The sequence below is a fragment of the Panthera pardus genome, unplaced genomic scaffold, assembly GCF_024362965.1.
Source record: "Panthera pardus isolate Hobbes unplaced genomic scaffold, ASM2436296v1 HiC_scaffold_10, whole genome shotgun sequence".
Classification (NCBI taxonomy): domain Eukaryota; kingdom Metazoa; phylum Chordata; class Mammalia; order Carnivora; family Felidae; genus Panthera; species Panthera pardus.
In genome coordinates, this window is record NW_026526655.1 from 52,125,330 (window position 1) to 52,151,214 (window position 25,885).

Genomic DNA, 25,885 nt, shown 5'->3' on the forward strand with positions numbered 1-25,885 from the left:
ACTTTTTTCTGAATCAGTGGCCACATTGTGAACCCCTAGGATTATTTCAGACATAAAATAATACCCCTAGCCAAAGGTGATCTGGGTGATATCCCATGTCCTGGAGTCTCTTATAACTATGGTGGATCTGGATCTCCCAGGCAGGCTGTGTGCAGCCACTGGCTGAACCTAAGCTCTGTGCAGGGGCTGGAATGCTGAGAGCAAGGTGGAGGGGCTCCATGGACCCTCTGGATTCCAGAGCTTCCTAAATTTAGGGAACCATTTAAAACCTGCTGATCATGGTCCATGGGCTGTTTTGTTTGGCACATAGGGGTTTTAAATGTATTGAATACTGGTTGATAATATTGAAAAATTAGGAGACTCACCCGCAAATCAGAATCTGTGGTTTCTCTAGAAAAATCAGAGGATGTGGTCCTCTAGGCTTGCCTCCCAGATGATGTGAGTGGGCTGGAGCTGAGAATCTGTCCCCCACTGAGACTCAGTGTACTCTTCCATTTTTGCTGGACCCTTAGAGGCTTGAATTATAACACCTGCTTTCAATAACACAAACTCTTCCTCTTTTTGTGTAAAGTAATATGATTTTGCTACTTAAGACTATTTTGCATCTTTTTAAAAAAAATTTTTTTTTTTTAACGTTTATTTATTTTTGGGACAGAGAGAGACAGAGCATGAACGGGGGAGGGGCAGAGAGAGAGGGAGACACAGAATCAGAAACAGGCTCCAGGCTCTGAGCCATCAGCCCAGAGCCTGACGCGGGGCTCGAACTCATGGACCGTGAGATCGTGACCTGAGCTGAATTCGGACGCTTAACCGACTGAGCCACCCAGGCGCCCCTATTTTGCATCTTTTAAATACAAATGATTATGAAACAACTTTCTGAAGTCTTATGTATTACTTTCAGAGATTCCCACCACCACCTCTGCTATGCTCTACTTACCATGAGATCTTAAAAAAAAAATTATTAGCAGTACTGTCTATAGTCAAAATGGTAGTAACATTAATTTTAAAAGTGTCATATAGGGGGAATGTCGAGGAGAGAAAAAACAGTTCACATTTGCAATTACTATATTCACATACTGATGGTAAAAGCTTTTTACGTGATTCTTATAGCTGCCTGTCTTTTTGGAGCTATGTTGAAAAAATTAGCAGTTAAGTGAATTGCACATGACTATTAACATAAACAAAATGAGAACAATATACTTTTGGATAGTAACAGAGTAAATGCAGGTTCAGTGTGAATTAGCGTGTTGAAATGTTTTAATGTCTCTTAACTCACTTAAAATATTTTGTCTATGGGATATCGTGTAAGTATTGTATTTGTGAAGTAAACTTTATGCAGTGCTGGAAGCTTCTTATTCGTTGACCCTTACTAAAATGTTTGAAGGTATGTATGTGTGATCGTGCACGCGAACATGCAAGATTACCATTTTGAAGTTGAGATTTCATGAATTATTACCAATTGTTTTAAAGCTGCTGCATTCTCAGTGTCTTGTTTTCTAGTGTTGTCTGTGTTGGTGGAGATGGATCGGCCAGTGAAATCGCCCATGCTTTGCTTCTTAGAGCCCAGAAGAATGCTGGGAAAGAAACAGACCGCATCCTCACCCCTGTCCGTGCAGAGCTCCCTCTGGGTTTAATACCAGCAGGTGAGGGAGTGGCCATGGCTTTGCTAAATGGAACCTCTCTTCCTATCTTTCTCTGTCTTACTTCCTAATCTAGACAGTGTAGCACAGAGTTAAATGCACTCTGAATCAGAAAGACCCGTGTTTGGATTCTCCACTAGCAAATCTGAGACTTTGGACAAGTTATTTCATTTGTTTGAACCTCCTTGTTCTAATCTGTAAAACAGAGATACACATATATTCACTTAATGACAAGGTTATTGGAGTATATGTGGAGGGTCTGATACATAGGTAAGCAGTCAGTAAGTGGGATGATGATTATTCTACCTTCCAATATAAAGGTCTAATGATTACGCAGTAGCAGATATGAAATTTCAAAACAGGTCAAGCTGTTTACAATGTAAAATGTGGTAACTCCCATAATCAAAGTATAAACATAACCTTGAGTTGAGAATGCCAAAAAGATTTATTCTAACGGCTGGGCTGCAGCAGCTAGAATAGAATAGAATAGAACATGACACGATGAAGGCTCAATGAAGTTTATTAAGTGAATGAATGTAAAGAAGACCTAATTACTACTCGAATTAGGTGTAAAAATGGGTAGGAATCTGGACTGAGAAGATGAGGTTGAGTTATTTTCTTCGTTGCAAAAATAATCAATGCCAAAATCCAGGAACATTGAGAAATAGAGACCATTTGTCGGGTGATGATGGGATCAAAATAAACCTAAACCATGGTGGCTCCTGGATGCCACGGGGAGGGGTCTGAATTGTATTTGATAAACAGTAGGGAACAATGGAAGATTTAGAGCCAGGGAACAGCCTGCTGCTAGCCTGGGAAGGGGGGTTGGTGATGAGGGGCAGGGAGGGACAGTGGAGGTCCAAGCCTGGGAGAAACACTGAAGCAGCTCTGGCATCTAGGAAAGAGGAAAATGTCTTTCACAAGTTGATTACATTATTTCAGCCACTCCTCCCAAATTATTTAAACAAACAATAGTGATGGAAAGTAATGATTTCATTTTGAAATCCTCACACATTCTTAGCTCAACAAGAAAAGCAGAAACAATTATTGTTTCCTATGAAAATAGGAAATAATGCACATGGTTAAAAAAATTCAGTATTCTATCCATTTGATAGCCACATTCATTGAGGATGGATTGTGGTATATTTAGTATTAAGTGACAAAGAACAAAAGGTATCCAAATGCTCTTTTAGACTGTGAAGTCTTTCAAAAAACCAAGACTTTAAAAAGGAGAGGCATAGATATATCCTGATAATTGTAAAGCAGGTAGAGAAAAACCTTTGATGGTCTTGAAGCAGAAGGGAACAAAATAACCTCAATTCGAGAAAAAAAATGCTGGCAAAGCGGAGCGGTGCACTTTGACCTTTTCGTGTCATTTCAGTGGCTCTGTCTGTAATGGTGGAGCTTTTCAACATTTCCCTCCATGCAAAGTGGATGTGCTTAGGTCATTTCCCCTTCACTAGTGCTTACACTCCTGAGGTCACTTATTACTGCTGTGAATTCAGAAGTGAAAAGATGGGTATCCTCACAGGTAGGCATTTGACAGAAAGTGAATAGTTAGCTAGAAAAACTGGTGGTTATGCTTGTCTTTTTAATATGCCACTTGAATGCATTTTGTTTAGAAAATATAGCCTGTTGCCAAACTTGGGATTGTTACATCAGAATTCCAGCGTACGGATTCCATCTAATAGGAGGGGAAAGTCCTGTGCAGGATGTACTCCTAGGAGGACTCAACGCCCCCATCAGGGCTTTGACAGAGAATGGGAACAAGAGCTAGGCAGGAAGTTTCCAAGCTGCATGCAGAAGATTGTCTGCCTTTGAACCCATTTGCCTCCTGGAGAGAGATGCCCAGAGGGAGAGTGTTTAGTAAATTACTCCACTGAGCCAACAGACTAAGCCGCTGAATTATGGTCAGACTCGCATGGATCAGATGTGGGGAAGCCTGTATTTGAACTGCTGGCCATTAGCAATGGTGTTTGTTGCCATGGGAACTGGTGCTAAGGAACTATACAGAGAGATTCAGATTAAAGGGGTGGGGGAGGACAGAGGAAAAAGCCAGAGAGGACATAAAAATAAAAAAGCAATCCAGTTGTTGTAAAACAAGCCTCAATCCACATACTGATGGCTGCGAACCATATATTCGTATGGCGTTCACATAAATAAATTCATGCTTTCCAATTAATTTGAGGAGAATAAAATATTGCCAAGGGACTGTTAATTTCTATGATATTTCAGGCAAAGAACCAAAATGTAGGTGCAGTTTTCATGAGAATTTTAGATATGCTTGACTAGGAAGTCATTACATCACATTTATCTGTTTGGATGTGGGAGACATTAACGGCCTTATGAATATTCATGGTGTCTGGTTAATTAAGTTAATTGTTCTGCAGAAGTGCTTGCACTTCCAAGGACAATTTTTTTCCTTTTTTTCTTTTTGCCTCCATAGTTGCTGCCTGGTACTTCCATCATTCATGCTTTACATGAACTGCTACTTCTGTCCTTCCCTTCTTTGTGCTTGGCGCCTTTTAGCAGGTCTGGGGAGGTGGTGGTGAGCAAAGTAGCTGCTGGCTGTTAAGAAAAGTAACTTTTCAGGCTAATTAAAATGTTTACCTTGAGGTAGAGCATTTATAACTTTGGTGAGGATTCTAAAATTACATAGTTGTTATTTATGTGAGCAGCATGTTCTTTTGGCATGGAGACATCTTTTCAGATAGATCACATTTTGTTTCTAGAAACTGCACTCTATCTTGTAGATTATCCAAACAAAAATATAGAGCAGTCTATAGTATTACAACTTTATATCCACTTTCCTCATGCACTTTCCTTTTTAATTCAGAACGTAAGAAACCGTTCTTAGGACTAAGGTGCAGGCTAATCAGGGTAGAAGATGACTAAAAGCATTTCCTGACGTGTGGTCATGCCTGTCTGCCAAATTCTATGGAATGAAGTAAAAGTTGTAAAAGGTGCAAAGCCTAAGACCTTAAAAAAAAAAAAAAAAAAAAGATCCTTAACGGTCTAGAAGGATTTGTGCTTGGGCATGGTTAGCATACTCCAAACTCCCAGGGAATAAATGGTCTTTATTTTCTTGAGTCATGATATGTATCATTCTCTATTGCACATGACAACATTACATTATGTTTTTTAATAGCCTTTCTAGAGGAATGCTTTTATGGTCTATTCCTAATTAACCATGGTAATGGAGGAAATGTGTTTCATGGAGTACTGTAATCCATTGATAATCCTAAATATTTCACTCTAATTATGTGGCCTCCTCCAAAACCTTTACCATAAATCTGATTGGGAAGCAAAATAGATTGTTTCCTCTCTTCCCTCCCACCCATTCCAGATTAATTAGCAATTAGATGGCCAAAGGGCAGGCTGTAGATGGTCAAAGGATAATTGGAAAGGCTCCTGTAATTGACTCCTGGGTAAAGATCCACTGAGTAGCAGGTTTCTGGACCACTTGTTCTTAAACCTTAGGGTGCATATGAATCACCTTGAAATCTTGCTAAAGCATGGACATCCGGGCCTCACCTTCCAGACATTCAGAATCAGGTGGCTGGAGGTGGGACCCAGAAATTTGCCTTTTAAACAAGCTCCCAGGTAAGGTTGATGTTGCTGATCCCTGGACAATGCATTCTAAAAGAGTGCTTTAAAATGCAGACTCTGACTCAGTAGGTCTGGAGGGGGACCTGAGAGTCAACATTTTAATAAGCACCAAGGTATTATCGTATCCTGCTGGACTGTGGGCCATATTCTGAGTAACAAAGGTCAGAGCATAATTTGCCCTTTGATGAACCACTTGGAACAGGTTTACTAATTGGTTGAGGAGGACTTTTCTTTGAATTGGTATTGCTAGAGGTCTGGAAATCATTAATATTAGATGAGCCCCTTATGATTATTTTAATGACAGTCTTCATTGATAACATTTGAGCTGCCTCAGCTTTGTCAGCTGAAAAACCCTAGCACACATTAGTTCAAGTGATACAAATTGAATAGATCACATATGACCACACAGAAATGTTCCTGATTAACAAATCCAGGGAGCTGGCCTTTGCCTTGACAGCTGTAGTACACTCTACATCCACGCTTTCGAAGTTCTCGGCTGTTACTGATTTCTTTCTTACGTTCTGTAATTCAAGAAAACGTGTAGCTTCTTAATTTTAAACCCTCTTAATCTCCTGGGAACAGCAGGAGCTAACTGGTATTTTCCCCTTCAGAGGAAGGCTTTTATCTAAGATCTCAGAGAAACTAAATGTTATGGAAGTCTGACTTGAGCAGTGCCTGGGTGACTCAGTTAAGCATCTGACCCAGGTCATGATCTCATGGTTCCTGAGATGGAGTCCTGTGTCGGGCTTGTGCTGACAGCATGGAGGCTGCTTGGGATTCTCTCTCTCTGCCCTTCCCCTGTGTTCTCTCTTTCAAAATAAATAAACATAAAAAAAAAAAAAAGTCTGACTTGAGAGAGTTCTTTTCTTCTGTAGGCTGGTGGCAGAAATTCATGTGCATCATAAATTATCCTAATGGTTACGGAAATAAGAAATCTGTGATGTCTCAAAATAGACTTTTATAGCATGGCAAGTACCATGGAATTAAATGTTTTCTTCATCTAGGATACCGTTTGTCAGATAACAGGAGAATCCCCTCGGATGAAAGCTTACCTCTAAGATTCATTAACAGTATTTAAACCAGGTCTTCTGTGCTTTACAGTGATTTTATATTTTTTCTTCATTACTATTTGGATTTTTATTTATATATTTATTCATTTGTCTCTGCTTTCCAGAGACAACCTTATGCTGTTGGTACTCATTTAGGTATAGAAATTAGAAACCCACTCATTGAAATTGGATGGAGTAGACTTTGATAGCTAGCGTGTTTTGGTAGAAGATGGACATTAATGATGGCAAAAGCTGTGAGCAAGTGGATACTATAAACCGTTTTCTAATTTTAAGTGGTTTAAAGGTTGAACAATACAGCCAACATCTGATGTGAATTTAAGCTATGAGTGGAAATTTATAAACTTCTATTACTTTTTTATTTGCACATGGCATAGGGATACCTGTGTAAAGTAGGAGCAACTGGATAACTTAAAACATACGCTACATTGTTTTACGTGTTTTAAAACTAATTTGGCAGGCTCTACCAACGTACTGGCACATTCTCTTCATGGAATCCCTCATGTGGTAACTGCAACTTTGCACATTATAATGGGTAAGAATTCTTTCAAAGAAGTTCATGTTTGTAAGGAAGCTTTTTATAGGGAAGTTTTTATATTTATTTAAGGCTATTTCTGTCAAACTTATCCAAGGAAGGACAGGTTCTTTGTCTCTCAATGCAGAGACGTGTTTTACTAAAAACCAAAGGTCAATTAGACAAAGCTTCACTATTTGGGCTGCCTCCCTTTTTAGAGTACAGGTCCTGTAAAGAACAGTAAATGAAGTTTATGCAAGGTCACAATTTTATAATCAAGAAAATCCATGTATACTATTTAAGTATATCAGATATTGTTGTTTGACTATACAACATATATACAGCCCTATATACTCTAGGGCTGAGATTATGTTATTAAAAGAAAAACATAAGAAAAGAAGAAAAATTCATTGCACATCCACTAGAATATTTATCCTCCCAATTGATGAAAAGCCTATAAACTCAGATAAATACAATGCAAAACTAGTGTTAAATCTAAGTTTACTTTGCACATGTACTTCAATTTTACTTTCTTAGCCCTGTTTGATAATTAAAAACAATTTTTTTAATGTTTATTTTTGAGCGAGACAGAGCGTGAGCGGGGAAGGGGCAGAGAGAGAGAGAGAGACAGAATCAGAAGCAGGCTCCAGGCTCTGAGTTGTCCATACAGAGCCTGATGCAGGGCTTGAATTCACAAGCCATGAGATCATGACCTGAGTCAAAGTCGGACACTTAACCGACTGAGCCATCCAGGTGCCCCCCACCACAACCCTGTTTTATATGAAATAACAATAGGCTGTGGTATGTACTACTTTGTGTTTCTTCCTTAGTACCTGAAAAAATTACAAATGGCAATTTCAGTAGTTGCAGGGAAAGAGATGAAAAGAAAGGATATTTATTATTGTATGAAGTCACTTGAGATTGTCTGTAAGTAAATAAATCGGCTTTTCTATGCTTGCCATTTTGACAACTGGCCCTACTGCACTCCCTGCTTGACGAATATCCAACGTAATATTCAAGGACACATACAACCTGTCGATGTCTGCACCTTCAGCACCACTGACAAGTTTCTTCGCTTTGGGTTCTCAGCCATGTTTGGCTTTGGGGGAAGAACTTTGGCTCTGGCAGAAAAACATCGATGGATGTCACCCAACCAACGAAGGGATTTTGCTATAATTAAGGCACTGGCAAAACTTAAGTAAGTCTTTTTTTGCGTAAACCAAAAATTTTGTATCTCAGAGTCAATGAGTGTCAATAGCAAATTTTACTGTATTTTAGGCCTGAAGACTGTGAAATATCATTTTTACCATTTATCAGCTCTCAGGATTTACAAGAAAGGTAGGTAAAGAGCTCAAAGTAATGTAAACATCTATATCTTTCTTTAAATCATGACAGTTTGATATGCATACTTTATTAGACTTGTGATCTTTGGTTGTTTTTCTAAAATACTAGCGAAGAATATAGAGTAGTGAGATTCTAGTAGGCCATGTCGTTTGGCTTTTGTCTTCAGAAACAAAAACCCAGCGGTTGTTTATTGAATGCCTACTGTATGCCAGACACTTTGGATACATCAATAAACAACAACAACAAAAAAAAGCAAAACCCCTAGTTTCTGCCCTCATGAGAATTTCAGTCTAGTATGCAACACAAACTTTACTCAAAGCTACACAAAGGAAATGTTCTGGTTTTTGAAAGAAATGAAAAATCATTGTTATTGATGATACCACCTTTAAATGAACCAACATCATGTAATGCAGTAATGCAATTACTTATATGTTTTTACTTACTGTGTCTAATCTAAGATAATATCTGACATACTAGGTTCTTGAAATTTCCCAATTTAATAGATGTCATCTTTTGTGTGATGTAGTTTTCTTTGTTTTGTTTTCTTACTTTTAGGAAGGTGGAAGGATCTCCCAAATCTGGTGAGTCTAAATGTACCTCTTTGAGAACTAAATCAGGCTCTATAGACATGTTGCTCTGGTGAGGGAAAGTAACCAATCACTTCCATTACCTTTAGTGAGTAATGATCAGTGGCAAACGATCCAGGGTCAGATCCTGAATGTCAGCATTATGGCAATTCCTTGCCTGTGTTCAGTGGCACCTAGAGGCTTGGCACCTAATACCAGGTTAGTAAGCATTTTTATTGAATAACTGACACTTTTCTATAAACTAGTTTTTTTTTTTTTTTCTTTTAGAATACCTTGCTAACTTTTGGCTGGCTAGCATATTATCAATGGGTAGTCTCTCTTGGATTGTATAACACTAGAGATTCTAAGGGACTTATTGGAGCAAGCTGACACCAACTGTTAAACTGGAAATATTAGACAACCACTGATTTCTTAATATTACTGAGGCTAGAATATTTCTGGGGTTTTATTAACATGATTTTATTGTGTCACTTTCTGCCTATTTTGCTTATGTTCATGTGCTGGTCATTGAAAACATTATATTCCTGGTATTTCTTATGAAGATCTCTACTTTCAAATTTTAGAACAGACATAAATATCCTCAGCATGAAAAGCAGGTATGTGGGTATATTTGGTACCTTTATAGTCAAAGGAAGCCGAATTTCAGTTATTTATATTTAGTGTGAATAGTGTGAATCTATTGCCCACACTTTCTTGAGACATTTTATATATGATTTTATCTACGAAAATATAAATACTTCATCTCTTGTACATTCTTTTCAAGCAGCTGTCCATTACTGCTCTGAAAACGTTTCTCTCCCACTCCCAAAGAGAGCGTAGAAGAAAGGATCATGAGTGTTGTATAATATAGTCAAATCTAGATTTTCTCTGGAAGTGGAATAAAAGAATGACTATGTGCTTTGGCAATTTATAACATAATTTTAATGATTAGTTTCATCTTCCCTGCAAAATATTTAACCAGAATGATGAACAGCTAGCAAAGGGGACTGATTTAAAATTTTTTTCTTGGCAGTTGATACAAAGGTAACAAACAGGGAAATATCCAAAGTTAGAGGAGAAGAAAAACTGTATAGTTTGATACTAATAATCTAGATGTCAGTGTCCTCATTAGAGATTCAACTTTTAATTTTATTTTTTTTCCACAGCAAAGTATAATTTAATTCAAAAGACATCAGTGCAAATTGCTGACAGAAATCAGTATTAAGTGTTCAGAGAATAAATGCATAATATGTAAAAAAAAACCAAACATTTAGAACAGTGACAAGTATATAGGGTGTGTTTCAATTACTAATAAGTATTGAAAGTAGACATGAAGTGCTTTCATGTTTCTGAGTAAAAATTCAGCAATTTTTAAAAAATAAACACACAAAACATTACTCTGAATGTGTTTTGATACTATTTATTTGCAGGTGGGAAGAGGTGGGATGTTGAGTAAAACGAACATTGGACCCTGGCAATTAAGAGATCTGGTACCAGTGATCATTTTGCTTTCAGATCTGTGTGCCTCTGAACAGTTGACTTAAACTTGGGGTCCTCTCTTCCTTCTATATAAACTGAGTGAATGACTGGATAATCTCCAGGGTCCCTTACAAGTTCTACCCTGAGCTTCCATAAGACTTAAAGAGCTCTTTTTTATGTTGTTGTTATTCTTGGAATAACTTTATATTTGCCTTGAAATCAAGCTAGAAGTCATTTGCACATATTTCTGCAAACTGCCTTCTAAAGCTACGTGCAATTGTGAGTGGCTTTTTTGGCACTAAATCACATCTCTAAATTTGCAGTGTCTTATATTAAACTGAACAGTTATGCAAGATTAAAATGCTCAGTCATTTAGCTGAACATGTGTGGTAGCATGCGTCCCTCTCATCCATCCAAGGGCCACTTTATTTTCCTATGTCACTTAGATCTGCCTATAAATAAATATTTAAATCACACTAGGTTTTTAGAAAGAACAATCGTCATACCATTTGTATTCACTATTTTACATCTTCTAAAAACATACATGATTTCACGTTTAGAATCCTTAAGTAAATACATTGGATTTTAAATGATGTCTTGATACATGAATAGGATGCCTGATGGTTCCTTTTTGTAAAAAGCCATTAATATAAGAGCTTGCTCAGAAGGGAGTCAATTGTTTAATCGAATTAATTTGAAGGTCTGTGCTGTTTAAAAATAATACAGCGAGATAAGATTTAAGAATTTTAGGTAAATTTAATGTGATGATGATTAACCTATCTTACCTAAAACTTCTAATAAACATGATGTTTGTTGGAAGGAATGATACACGGTAATTTCGGTTGCAATCACTTAATAAGCTTCTCAGTTTCCCGTATAAAAATTTAATTTCAGATTAAATAACGGAAGCATGGCTCTTATAATTGCACGAAATACTTCTCGGCCAGAATTTATAAAACACCTGAAAAGATATGCCAGTGTTAAGAATCAGGTATGGTACATTATTTTTGCTACTTATATGCAAAGCTATTAATCATGGAGAGATATGCTGCAAGAGTTGACATAAAATCTGGCTTCCTAAGAAGGCGTTTTTTCTAAATAGATTAATCTTTTTTCTTTCCAAATTTGTGTTTCCTCCAAATTTTGAAAAGTATCTACCATATTAATATAGATTTGCCCTTTTTGAGCTAGGAATTGGCAGCTACATATATTGTGTGTGTGTGCACGCGCACGCACACATGCATGCGTGTGCGTGCACACACGTGCAAAGAGAAAATAGAAAATGTAGTGTTATATTGAAATGTGAAGTAAATTAAAGCTAAAATTATATACTCAGCTGTTCTTCAGAATGAAAAGTGGTGAAATCTGATATTTTAATCTTGATGTTATGGCAGGAGACTTTCTCTAAAGTTATGACCTTTAGATTTTCCTGCCTTTTATTTACAGATCTGCCTACCTTGGCTAATTGAAATAGATAGGCAGACCTATTTTTAAAACACACCATGTTTAGCTAGTCATTATTCTATTCAGAACTATGATGTGTGGTTGTAGAGGGAGAGAAGATTTACTTCTACTTACGGGATTTGTTTTAAAGAGAAGCAATACCTATTATAAGCCACATTCTTTTGGCAGAGATTTTGACCCAGTTTTTAGGTAACTGGTCCAGAAATATGTGATTTCTGAAATTACGAGTCTTGAAGTTTATCGGTCTGCTTGTAAAACCCTACAGTCTCACTCCCTAAAGGCATAAAAGTGTACCTGGATGTAGCTGGAGAGAGTAAACAGGAAGACGAGGAGAGGACACTGAGTCACTAGCAGCTGAATCTTGCTTGCAGAAGTGGCCGTGGTGACTCACATTTTGCCCCTTTATAATTTTAAACTTTCATACGCAGTTCCCCTGAAGTTTCAGTTCTCTACTACCCACTACGTTATTAGATGAGTGTTTACTGAGCAACCAACTGAATGAAATGTTTAGGAAGTTGTATCCTAAAAATTATAGTCCCAACGTAGACAAAGGCAGACGTAAGGTAGGTTGTGAACTGAAGTAGTAACTTCACGTGTGTGTGTGTGTGTTTAGGAAAGGCAGTGATTGTCAAAGGAATGTATGCCTTTTGGGATGTGACTCATATTGTTTGAAATATTATTTTTCTTAATCTAAAGGCCGTACGTTCATTATTTTTCCTAAGTCAGAAAGTAGAAATACTCAAAATTGGATATTCCAAGAGATCATCAGTGTCATTACCTTGGTATAAACTTCTTCATCTTTTTCTATTAAATAAATGTGAGTGCTTAAATGAGTATTAACCTGAAGGTTACTTACCCTGAGAAGCTCTGTATTTATTTTAGGGAGGCACCTACTGCACAAATTATTTATGAAAATAAATTCTTTTGGAATTGCCTAAGGGGCAAATTTCTAAGGTAATTTCCATAGACGTCCTTTTTTCAACATGAAAATAGCTTTCTTCAGATTTTTAAAGTAATAAATACTATAAAAATAAAGGCAATGACAGAGTGAATAGAATTCTATATAGGGAAAGAATTTTTTTTAAAGTGAGATCATGTTATGCAAGATATATTATAACCTGCTTTTCCCACTTACTGGCCATGTCTTGTTTTTGATGGAAAAACTGTGTGTGTGTGTGTGTGTGTGTGTGTGTGTGAGGGAGGGAGGAAGGGAGCATGGTCATTAGACTTAACTCTGATTGATTTAGCTCTTTACTAAAATGAAGTCCATGCTATTGCTCTGTGATTTTTTGACAAATTCTAAAAATGTTCGATGTAATGGCATATATACGTAAGTAGATGGATTCCCAAGGTCACTGCTTTTAAGCAATGTTAATGTGAGATGTTTAAAAAATACACATATGTACACGTGTGTGTATATTTGTAGTCTCTTAGTGTCTTTCCTTCATGGTGACGTTTTCAAAAATGTAAGTTTATATAAATCATGGAACATTATAAAGACCACATACAGATAAGATTATATATAATTCACTAATTCGTAGTAGTTGTGCTATCCAGAAAGGACAACATGGCACTGCAGCCTCAGGAGAGCCACAGTCTAGGTCTCTGAACCATCTTTTCCAGGTTAACTGAATCTACATATATATTGACAGTTCTAGAGCATAATGAAAACCACTGTCTGTGGGGTGACTAGTTTTGCCTTCCCCATCTCTGCGAAAATAGAAAAATACCACCCTTCTTTTCAACTCTGTCCTCTCACTGGCCTCCATTTCCTGTCCTCCATTCCTCCATTCACTTTGACCATTGTTTCTGGTAGGGAGTTTAAGACCCTTAAATGTTAGTCCTTCCTTGAGGACTTGTGTGTTGCCTTGTCGTTCTCTTGTGATACCTTGTCCTGAGTGTGCCCTCCCCCTTGTTTGAACCACCGTCTGAGCTTTGCACACTTTGGAGGTTCTGTTTTCTCTGCTGATCGTAGGACCACTGTGCTTTCCTGTGTGCTCAAGTTGTGAAACCCACGCATCTGGAGTCTGGCACGTTCACAGCTGACCTTATTGTCTTTCCCCTAAAGGTGCTCCTTCTATGATTCCCTGCACAGGGCAATGCTGTGAAACTCTACCCATCCTGGAGTTACTCTGGATTCCTCTCCCTCTCTCAATCCGTACAACCAGCCCACCAATTAGTTCTGTTCGTTCTCCTCGCCGATGTTTCTGAAATTTCTCTTTCACCTTAATTTGAAACTTAATCCCTTCTTACAGCAACCTCCTTCTGATCTTCCTTTTTCTCTGGTCTTGTGTTCCACACTTAATTCTACAGGGACTTTTCTAAAACACTTACCTGTTTCTCTCCTGCTGAATTCTTCAGTGCCTTGCTCATTCTTGTCAAGATGACATCTCATTTCCTCAGCATAGAATTCATGGCCCTTGTATTCTGGCCGTTATGTTGCCTCACCTCTGGCCATCCTCGCCAGATTTCCTATGTTTTCGCCATTGTACTCGTGTTAGGGCTGCCATGACAGATACGTTAGATTTGGGTGCCTTAACAGAAATCTATTTTTTATAATTCTGAGGATAAGAAGTCCAAGATGGTGTTGACAGGTCTGATTTCTCCCAAGGTCTCTCTCCTTGGCTTAGAGATGTCTGCTTTCTGGCTATGTCTTCACGTGGTCTTTCCTGTATGCATGCACATCCCTTAGTGTCTGTATGTCCCAATTTCCTTTTTTAAGGACACCAGTCATAGTGGATTAGGGCCTACCCTAAAAACCTCCTTCTAATCATGCCTTTAAAGACCTTATCTCTAACTGTGGTTACATTCTAAGGTACAAGGGGTTATGATATCAACCTATGACTTTGAGGGAGAGACCCAATTCAGCCCATGATACCATCTAGGTCTCTAAAAAAAAAAAATCAAACACAGGCGTTTATATCTTCTGTAAAAGTGCCAGAACACCACTATTACAATATCACAGTATGCTCAATGTTTTGTAGTTGCGTGATGATTGCCGTATCTCCATACTTCAGAAAATGTTTCCTCTCCAAATCTTCCTCCCTTCTCCTCCTTCAGGCTAACTCTTCTGTGTTAAGACTCCTTCACATGGGAAGCTCACCCAACATCCTGGGCCTGTTTGCCTCTTGTTTCTGTCCTTTAACTCTATGCTTACACCATCACGGCACTTGTATGTATCACAATTTTAACTGTTCACTTCTCTTCTTCACATCTTAAACATACCCTCACATGAGGTATTAAGCTCATGGCTCCCTAAAGTCCCATCTACCAATGTGGCTTCATAGGAAATGAATTTGCTGGGATGCATGGAGCTTCATTTTGTGAAGTATGCACATGAAAACTGAGGGTTTAAGACAATAGACTTATGGGTGGTGGCCATCACTTCTTGAAATCTCTTGGCTTACAGTTGTCTCCTGCAGTCTCTTTTGTCACATGGCATTCTTCTCTTTAAAGGACATCAGTCATGTTGTATTAGGGCTCAACCAGATGACCTCATCTTAGCTCCATCACATCTGCAAAGACCCTCTTTCCAAATATGGTGACATTTACAGGCACCAAGAGTTAGGACTTCTATGTATCTTTATTGGGAATACAATTTAACCCATAGCAGCCAGTTATCAATGACTCATTTAAAACACATTCTTTTTTACAAATTAACACGGAATGAGGTCCCCATGGCTTTATGTCTGAGATGAAGGGAAGTCTAATGCAGTGACTGCCAAGCAGTTGCACAGAGAGCTACTTGGGGCACTCTAATTCTATACCTCAATTAGAACAGCCGATGCCACCATGTAAACCCATTATAAACCATTACGTAACCCACTGCATTATACAGTATAAACTGTAAAATCTGCTGGACTTAGGTTTCTACATATGTAAAATAAGGGTGTGGGGGAGAATGTTAGTTTTCTGTCAACTTTTAAAATTCTGTACCTCACTGAGGTTCATATGTGGAAGGGGGAAAAAAACAATAGGAGTAAACCCCATGTCATTTACCTAAAAAGTGAAATAAATGAGTTATTATTGTACATTGCTACTAAAAAGGTATTTGGTTATCTTATTTATGGGAATAAATATTTTTCCACTAAACTTTCCTTAAACAAGAAAAATGGAAATTTGAAGATACCTTGCACCATGTGGAGTGCTCAGAAAGCAAACGACTGTCTTGCAACATGTGTGCATCTTTAAAGTGGGAAATGAGGCAGGAAGAACACATGCAAAACTCACATCAGATCGACTTTCTCTTCTTCATAAGCTTAGACCGAGGTTCTTCCTAATTAAATTCTAAGTGTGAAACTTAAGAGTTTGCTTGACCTCACCCATACAAGTTGACAAGTTAGTGGATTATATAAATCTTCTGTGTCGACAGGTATTAAAAACTCAGTCTTTAATTGGAAATTGTATGGTACTGTATACAAATGCATACACATTTACTATTGGTCATAAAACAGGTTTGCCAGTAGCTAGTCTACCAAAGAAATTGGGGATCCCTGGCATAGACTTTCAATGCTATAACAATGTCGTCATGCATGTTGATATTTACATGCAAGAGAGAGCACGGTAAACTTTCTTTTCATTAGCAGTGTAGGGATAAAGCAAGTACCATGATGATTTACATTTGTTTTATTTAGTTCAATTTTCCATTTGTTGAGACTTACACTGTTGAAGAGGTTAAAGTTCGTCCGAGGACTAATAGCGCACCCAATCTAGAGGAGGATGCTGGGAGGCATGCAGCTGCTTCAGAAAACAATTTCCCTTGGAATGTAGATGGTGATTTAGTGGAAGTCGCATCAGAAGTCCATGTTAAGTAAGTGTAATTATTTCCCCGCCTTAAGTGTCCACCAGTAGACACAAAACTGAGTGCAATGGAAGTCTCCTTGTCGTGACTATTTTTTTTTTTTAGATTAGTAAGTTAGGGAAGCATAAAAAGACCGATGTACAATTTTAATAAATAACTTTACACTTATTCAGTTGTTATATACACCTAAAGCATTTTCATATAGACTCAACCACAATTTATGAGTCTCTATTGGCATTGTAAAATTATCATTCTCCCTAAACTATACAGATAATGCAGGATTACAGTTTACATTTGATATTTCCAGTCTTTCCAAAGCATTCAACTTACTTCATGCAGACACAATTGTACATACTGTATAAGTAACAGGAACAACTGGCACAAACAAGTTTAAGACTATGCAAACTCATTGTTGGTAAGCATTATGCCTCAATGGGTAAAAAGTACGCAGGAGCACACCACTAGCTGTGAGCTTTCTATGGGCACAATGCCTGGATTTTATAGTAATCACTGGTGCTGAGTTATCAGGCCCCCCAGTTTTACAAGATTGCAGCTCTTCCAATGTTTAACTATCGGTAGATTTGTATTGGGTATCATGTACCATACTCTATATGTGAACAATGATAGGTTGATGAAATAATCACACCTATCTTTTTTACAGGTTACACCCAAGACTTATCAATCTTTATGGAGGAAGCATGGAAGAAATGAATGATTCTGAAGTTAACTGTAATTGTTTATAAAAGGAATGTACAAAATAGAATTTTAATGGGAGGGAATATGGTCATTCTTTAAACCTATCCTAATAGGAAACAAAATTCTTATTTTTTAAAGAAGTTTGCTATTTTGTTACTAAAAATTAGCTTCTAGAGCTTTAAAAAATTAGGCAATATAACCATTTAAATTATGGGTTTTGGAAAGCATTGGAATGGAAACTATTTCATATACTTAAAACATCTAAATTCTTTTACTTTGGAGTTACTGATTTTACAGGATGATTGTTTTAACTTTTCAGGATTTGAGTCCATCAGTCCTGACATGAAATTTCCTGTAGCCTGGTACACGTGGACTAGAGTTTATGTAAGGATGCCCTGATGAGGTACTAATCTAGATTTCAAATCTTTCCAACATCTACATTATTTGCCAAAAAAGGAAAGACATTGTTATGGTACCAATTTTGTGACTATTCCCTGAAAGTTGAAAACTGTTGATTTTCTTTAAAGTGTTTTAAAATTTGTAACACAGATGTTTATAGCAAATTTTAAATTACACAAAATGTCACACGGTCTAGGAGATGCATTCTTTGTGCTTCTGACAGTCCTGTTATCCAACAATTATAACACATTGGTTTCAATGTACTCAGTAATACTGAAAATGCTATCATTTCAGAAAAGCGCCAAATTTCAATTGCCTCAGGGATCATCCTCCACCACTGATCCCAGAGGTTCTCCTGAAAGACTTACTTTGTTTTTTAGGTAATGAAAAAACAGATCTTTTGCTTATATAAACGGTACTTTTTAAAGCTTAATTACTACCGGTAGACAGTGAGTTCAGGAGGTTTCCTGCTCTCAGCATTCGAGGAGTGAAACCCAGTCACTTTCACAACCTTGTTCTGGGGTCAGCAATTATATACTGAGGGCTTGTGAAGAGGTAACTTCTAGAAATTTCAGCTGAGAGAGACAGCTGGTGGCAGGGCTTCCGCTAAGGAGATATTTTCCCTAATAGCTAAATTAGAGGGAAGTCTTACTACCTGATCAACAGATTTTCAAAATTGCCTACAGCTTCCTTATACAGAGGTTATAAAGACAGAATAAATAAATTCAGATGAAATTATAATCTGCAGCTATCAGAATCTAGGTCACATGCATGAATAACTATTACAAAAAATGATTGTATCTGCAAATGAAAAGGCAATATTTCACTCGTCACTAAAACCTCTATGATGGAAATTTTGATGGCACATTTTATTCACTGAAAACAAGCAAAATCAGTAAAGTTAGATTTCTAAATTTTGTTTCTCTAGTTCCATGCAGAAGAGAATGCTCTTATAGACCTGATAAAAACACATTTAATACATAGTTTTGAAGAGAAAGAGTAACATCTAAACAAGGAGGTGTATTTGCTTAATTTGATAGTCAATATTTTACTCAGTATCTAATTTATATGAAATACTGGCCTCTAATCAGGCTCTTTGTAGAGTTTTGGTTTTAAGAGTCATTAGTGAGGTACAGTTTCCATATTTTACATATATCAGTGTATTAATATTTGAAATATCAGCTAAAGTGCAACATTCACAATGTTTCAGAATATAAATTAGAATTTTTAAGTATTGTTTTCATAAGCAAAAAATTTTCACTGAAAATGGATTTTAGAAATTTACTCCTGGGTACCCTTAATAAAAATGTGTTCTAAGATGACTAGCAGATTTATACCTCTATAAACATATATTCTTTTAAAACATTATGTATATATACAGAAAGAAAAAAAAAACCCAAAGCTGTATAAACAATTATTCAGAAGTCATCTTATTAAGCTCAAACCAGTGTATAAGTTCATTCTGAAGTTTGCTCATCAGGATCACAATCCTCCTACATAGTCTGAATAAATCAGAGCCCATCATGAAGGTATTACAAATAAAGGTGTTTAAAGATAAAATCCACTTTAAAACATTAGTGGTCTTCTTGTATCCATTCAAAAATTTAGGAACAGCTCTTGGAAGTATGTTCTCTGAAGATATTTAGCAGGATTTTTCAAACAAGTCTCAAAGATCTATTAGAAATGAATCATTACCTATCCATGGAATTTATTTTACTGAAGCAAGCACACATGGTAAATAATTTCTTTTAAAGGAATGCTATTTCAAGTCCAAGACTTCTCCAAAAGAGTTGTTTACTTCTTCAATATGATTGAATTCAGATGCAATATCTTCGAGGGATTACTTACCTTGAATAAATTGAATGCTTTAGTGTTTTTCTATCCATTTAAGAGCTGAAAGATTCTCTTTGGATATATTAAATATTCCCTTTGCAGTTATTTTCCTCTCGAAGAGTAATCATTGCGTAGATTTTTCATTTGCATGGAGACCCAATATGTCACAAGGTCATGAGTAAAAGAAGTACATAGAAGAAGTCAGTGTTGTAAACAACATCTTAAGTTTCTTTGGTTAACCTGAGTCCGTTGTCCTCTCAATTTGAAAGATGTCTTCAATCATCATTGCTTTTGCTGTTAACGTAACTCCAACTGTCTCTTCTGTTTTCTTCTTGTAGGATAGATTTGTACTGTCTTTTAAAGAAACCAACCTGAAAATGGCATTGCATAATCATTAGTGTATTACTACAAACATATTACACTCCTATCAAACTCACTGTCCCGTGTAGACAGTAAAATCTAGATGGGAAATACTGGGTTTAAAGAGCATTATTTTTGTTACTCCGGGACTGCTCAGTGACCCACATTCTCCAAAATGGACATTAAAAATAATATGCAGTGTTTTCCAAATGCTTTTTTTATTTTTATTTTTGAGAGAGAGGGAGACACAGAACCCAAGGCATGCTCTGAGCTGTCAGCACATAGCCTGATAGGGGGCTCAAACTCGTGAACTGTGAAATCATGACTTGAGCCGAAGTCGGATGCTTAACCGACTGAGCCACCGAGGCACCCCATCCAAATGCTTTTTTTCTAGAACATCTTTCAAAACTAGTGTTATGGTCAGAATACTGACTGAAGTCAGGAGAAATGGGAGATCAGTACTATATACTCATTTGGGAATTTAAAAGTACTGCAATACTTTAATAACTTGGGAGTCGCAAAAGTCACTTTGTGAAAGTCAAGAATGTTGTATTTGGTTTGACATTGGTAATTATTAATGACTTACCTTCCACATAACATACGAAATCAATAAAAGTAAAATAAGGCCAAGTAGCAAGCTACTTGAAATAATTGCTATTGTGAAATGACGTTTGGGTCTTTGATGATGTAGTCCTTCAAGGAAAACCTACATAAATTAATGAAAAGAAAGAGCCACCAGTTTAAAAGTTGCTTCTGTTCCTTGTGAAGCCCCACCCTCACCCCAGCCCATGATTCCCATAGTAGTTTGAACAACCCATCCCCTTCTCTTGCCGGTTCTAATAACCCTAGGAAACACTGGTAACTGTTGAGCTGGATGGCCTTGCACCATGGTTCTTCATCTGGTTAATGCTACCAAGTTTGCCTCCTGAACGAGCCATCTGCGTCCTTTCCTGGCACCAGTTGCGGAAAATGCCAAATCTCAGTAAACTATTTCAAGCCCTCCATGATCTAGTCAATCTATTTTCCTGACTAAACACCCCAGCAGGTTTTCCCTATAATTGTAATGTTTCAGGTAAAGGGGTAATCTTACATGTGCAACATTTTCATCCTTGTTTAGTTCAATAACTTTTGGATTAGGCTCTGGAAAAGCCGTTGCTCTTATCTCAAATGTGAGCGCTGAAGTCTCATCCTGTTAAATAAAAGAAAGATCACTGTAGCCTGACTCATAGTTTTATTTCATGAAGATGTACTAGTAATTTATCATGATCCTTACCTACGATCTCAGAATTTTACAACTTATCTTCCCCAGTGTATTTCACCATTTGTGGTTAATTGTAATGCAATGCTTTCTTTGCTTCCAAAGGCACAGCCGTGGTATTAATTTTCCTGGCATCATTTTGTTCAAATCCTTTTATTAAACATGACTACTTTGCAGATAACTTGATTTAGGTATTTGTAATAGTTAGCAGTGTATTTTTTTCCTAGTCAGTCTTTTTCCCAAAGGTGACTTTCTTCACCTAATAAATGGTTCCTCAAACTTATTTTATCTAGGCTTTTCTTTTTTTCTAAAACAGTGTTATCATCTTGCTGTTGTAAAATACCTATAGTTTAGTACCGTAATGGAAAAATACGATACAGGTAGTTATAGCATGCCAGTATAAAATTGGTAGGTGAACTCTGAGCTTTACTACCTAACAGATGGACTTTATAACCAAGAATCCATGGAGCTCAGGAATCTGGGGATGGGCTCCACAGACTCTAACAACCTTTTACAATTGCATGTAAAATTGAGGGTTTTTTCTCATATATGTATTCATTGAGGTAGATGAGAATATGTTGTTTAGGAATTTTACTAAAGAAGTCTATGACCCTCAAAAGTTAAAACTACCGCACAAATGTTATTTAATGTTTTGGAAAGAACATGGAGAATTTTAGGGGTAAAAATAGATTACATATTTTATTAAAGCAGTGGTTTCCAATAGGAATGCTTCTATCCCCTAGAGGACAGTCAGCAGTTTCTAGACTGTCAGGACCTGGGAAGTGGTGTACCAGCATCTAGTTCGTAGAGGCCAGCAATGGGCTAAACATCCTACAATGCACAGCACAGCACCTAACACGAAGGAATTATCTGGTCCAAAATGCCAATAGTGCCCACTGTTTAGTAACCTGGACCTCAAGAGTAGGAGAGGGCAAACTGCTAAAGTTTAAATAACTTTAATGGTCTCCTAACAATTTTTAGCACAACTGGAATCACAACAGTCTTCTTAATTCCCTATCTGGTGCATCTATTCCGCAACCCCCCCCCCCCCCCCCCCATCCTCTTTACCACTGTGTGGCAATTTCAAATACTCCTCTTGAAACAAAACCAAACCACTGATTTTCTTTGGCTTACTATATGCCATGCACTAAATGCTTTACAAAAAAAGTATCTCATTTAGTCTGCAACACCCCTGCAAGAGATTATCAGATGAGGAAATGGAAGAACAGAACTCCAGATAAAACTAATTTTATGTCAGTAATCATAAATATGCATACTCATTTCCAGGAAGAAGTCCAAGATGTTTATTTGTTATTGTATGTTTCTGTTTTATTGTTGATGAATGTTGATGTTTTAGTTGGGTTTTATGAAAGTTTTGCTTCTTAAATTTTATGCATAATTTCAAGTAGTTTAGAAAAAACCTTAAGGTTACATAAAATGTTAAGGTAGTCCATTTCTTTGACTTAATCAAGGTTCATAAATAGTTGGACATGCTTTCTAAAATAAACCTCTTAATTATTCCATAGTCTATTCTATAGTCTTATCTGTTTAATTACAAAAGCTGTATCATTTAGACAATGTATTCAGCTAAAGCGATAAACGGAAACACTTTTAGAGTTCCACTCCCAATTTTACTATTCATACCTTTTTAATTACTTCAATGCCTCCTCACATACCAGCCTACCTAAATAAGATGACTGAATCTGTAGATTCTGTATAAACTTATCCACAAAGTTGTCATTGTATTTTAGACTTACCATTTCTGAAAGAGATGGGCGGCCTTCCAACTGCATGTGAACACTGGCTTCTTTTCCACTTTCCATATTCCCAAAATTACATAAAAGACTTAAACAGTATGGATCAGCTTTTATGCAGAACTTGAAAAAAATACCAAAAAGCTACATTAAAACTTTTTTAAAGACGGCTAAAATATTTTACATGGAATTAAACATCTCCCATTTGTGGAGCTTGTTTTATAAATTATAACAAGAAGTATTTGAACTTGAAGCATGTGGTCTCATTCTTAGGAACTTAACCTTCTGAGACAGAGTTACAACAAAGACTCCTAATCAGAGCCTTGCCAAGTCACATGTTCCGTATTCCTTGTTAAACTTGGATTATTTGAATGTGAGATGGCTTCCTTGGGGGGTTTGTTTTTTCATAAATTCACTAATATGAAAGGAGTGATAATCTTATGCCGCAAAGTCTGCTCAGCTGAGTACTATATCTTGGCCTTCTACAGGGTCTGGAACAATGTCTGGCTGGCATGAAGTAGGCATTGGTTTAGATAAATAATGAAATTGTATAGTATATTTAACCCTGGGTCTATCTCTCCCATCATGTCTATTCCTCCCATGCAAGTGTATTAACTTGTTTCTTTCCTACACTCAGCTGACAGTTCAAACCCAGTGGTTCTTGGTTTTAAGGTTTCACTTCTGTGTGTTGGAAAGCAACACCTACAACCTAAAAAAATGAAACTTACCAATAGCTTCTTATCAGTCTTTGACAAGAATCTGAAGATGTCTTTCAGGGTCTCCAGGGGACCTTTATCCTGCTCTAATGCACACTTTCTTTGATAACTTTTAAAATGGCAATCTCCAGCAGTAGTCTATAAAGACAGAAAAATGTTACTCCATATTGGAAAGAACGGCAGAAGCTACACGGTCTTGAAAGGTCCAATTGGTTACCTTTTCTAAAATATATCAAGTATCTCTGAATTGTGAAAATATCTTTTGGACAGATTTGGGAAAGATTAAGTCTCTATGGCACAAACACAAAAACCCAGAGACATTTTAACAAGGTGGGATACAGATGCTAAAGTGATACAGGGCCTAACCTTACAGAAATTAAAGGCAATGTAAAAAATGGGACATTTGGACATTACCATGAAATTAAAATTTCTTTTGTTTTAGACACAAAACAGTAACATGTTATATCAGCATATCATGCTGTCTAAATCTGGAATTCAAGTAAATTTTAAAATTAGATCTCGAATCTACATAGCAGATTTATTTGTTGGCTGGTTGTCTGGAAGATGGTAAGCTAAAATAATTCTGATGTAATCATCAACATAAGAATATTATTTTTTTTAAAAAAAAGGCTGAAATACTGATTTTACAACAGCAGCCTCAAGATTTATAGAGAACTTCACCAACAATTACTTCCACAGGGCGATTTCACAAAGAAAACGCACTGAAGATGGTAGAGCGGAGTTCTGTTCTATACCGTATACGTCAAATGCGGAAGTCCCTACGACCTGACAGTTCTATGTAATGTATAACACTCAAAGTATATTCAGTAATTGCATGATGCATTCACAGCTTACAGTGGGACTCAAACACGTTAACAGACATATCCATTTTAGCAATATTACTTAGGTTAAAGGAAGGAACCCATTTTTACCTGGACATCCAAAAGGTTGAACAGCTGATCAGTTTGGGGGGCAAAAGAATTTGGTACCATTATTTCCACACTAACATTTGGAGCCATGCTATGGCCAGTGTTGATAACCTGATAAGGAGGAAAAGTTTTTCTTTTAGCAACTTAAGAATATTTTTCATAAACATAGGTACAGATATCAATGATTTTTCAGGGGGAGGCATGGGTTTCATGCAACATTTATAGTGCTGGTGGTTTGCAGTTGGCAGTTGCATAGCAAAAGGAAACAGAATATCCATATCCAGAACTTTAAAAATGTTTGCTAATAATTTATTCATTATTCCTAGCCCTCTCCTTGATATTGATTAGGCCGAAACGCCCAGGCTGATAATTATTGCAGAAATAGTCTAAAGAAAAAGACAATAGCATACATTTGTACGGGACATTATGTGTCTAAAAAAACCATGATCGATTGATCCTCACAAGCGTCCCATGAGGTGAGCTGATGTTTTATTATCCTCCAGCTCAGGAAAAGTCTCAGAGATGTGAATGATGTGCCTAAGATGGTTAAAAAGTGACAAGAATTAGGACCAAAACTCAGGTATTCTAATTCTCAGTCTTATTTTCACAAAATCACTTTGTTGAGAGGATAATCATCATCACAGTAAGCGAGTAAGAATATATTTTAGTTCAGGGTAATGATGCTGCTGATACACTCAGAAAATCAGAAGGGGGTAGGTTATTGGGTTTTAATAGTAATGCACATCTAGCCTTTTAAGAATAACGCGTGGTGGGGCACCCGGGTGGCTCAGTGGGTTGAGCATCCAACTTCGGCTCAGGTCATGATCTCACGGTTCGTGAGTTCAAGTCCCACATTGGCTCTGGGCTCTGTGCTGACAGCTGAGAGCCTGCTTCAGATTCTATGTCTCCTCTCTCTCTGCCCATCCCCTGCTTGCACTCTCTCTCTCAAATATAAATAAACATTAAAAAAAAAAAAAAAAAAAAGAATGCATAGGTATGGGGCACCTGAATGGCTCAGTCGGTTAGGCATGTGACTCTTGGTTTCAGCTCAGGTCATGAGTTCAACCCCCATGTCTCTTTCTGCCCCTCCCCCACTTGCTCTCTCTTTCTCTCTCTCTCAAAATGAATGAATAAAGAATAATGCATAGGTAGATGATATTTCTTTATTGATAAATCTCGGGATTGCAGCTCCCTGAAGAAGGAAATTGGGCCAAAATAATTGCCATCTGGGCGTGTAACTACGGAACCAATACAATATCTGATGTTCCACAGAATCTGAATGAAACAGCATCACTCATAGATCTGCAGTAATCTTTAGAATGCACATGACCTAGAAGAACAAACGTGTACCTGGCCTATGAAAACTGCTAGGCCCTGGAGGCACAGGGCACTTGCAAAAGGCAGTTTCAAGCAGTGGGTAACCAGCACTGCCCAGACCCTCAGACAACATCTTCCT

At 37.2% G+C, this 25,885-nt stretch overlaps 2 protein-coding genes across 7 annotated transcripts in view; one reads left to right on the forward strand and one right to left on the reverse strand.

The window, feature by feature from the left end:
- The window catches only part of CERKL (ceramide kinase like), a 131,814-nt gene that overhangs the window by 87,935 nt on the left and 17,994 nt on the right, over positions 1–25,885 (forward strand). For 2 of the 6 annotated variants that reach the window (XM_053907209.1, XM_019461140.2), the window contains 9 exons: positions 1,501–1,643; positions 6,777–6,851; positions 7,851–8,028; positions 8,109–8,168; positions 8,730–8,755; positions 8,851–8,959; positions 11,114–11,210; positions 16,318–16,493; positions 17,146–18,981. In XM_053907209.1, coding sequence (XP_053763184.1) covers positions 1,501–1,643; positions 6,777–6,851; positions 7,851–8,028; positions 8,109–8,168; positions 8,730–8,755; positions 8,851–8,959; positions 11,114–11,210; positions 16,318–16,493; positions 17,146–17,227 — 946 coding nt within the window. In that variant the 3' untranslated portion in view covers positions 17,228–18,981. Of the gene's footprint in view, positions 1–1,500; positions 1,644–6,776; positions 6,852–7,850; positions 8,029–8,108; positions 8,169–8,729; positions 8,756–8,850; positions 8,960–11,113; positions 11,211–14,743; positions 16,175–16,317; positions 16,494–17,145; positions 18,982–25,885 lie in introns of those variants that run through there. The other 4 variants (XM_019461155.2, XM_019461159.2, XM_019461147.2 and 1 more) reach the window with 4 other exon arrangements.
- The window catches only part of ITGA4 (integrin subunit alpha 4), a 92,758-nt gene continuing 83,164 nt past the window's right edge, over positions 16,292–25,885 (reverse strand). The window contains exons 23-28 of the mRNA XM_019461119.2: positions 24,433–24,540; positions 23,513–23,638; positions 22,788–22,907; positions 20,863–20,961; positions 20,359–20,478; positions 16,292–19,783 (exon numbers count right to left, since the gene is read on the reverse strand). Of these exons, the coding sequence (XP_019316664.1) occupies positions 19,688–19,783; positions 20,359–20,478; positions 20,863–20,961; positions 22,788–22,907; positions 23,513–23,638; positions 24,433–24,540 (669 nt within the window). The 3' untranslated portion in view covers positions 16,292–19,687. The remainder of the gene's footprint in view (positions 19,784–20,358; positions 20,479–20,862; positions 20,962–22,787; positions 22,908–23,512; positions 23,639–24,432; positions 24,541–25,885) is intronic.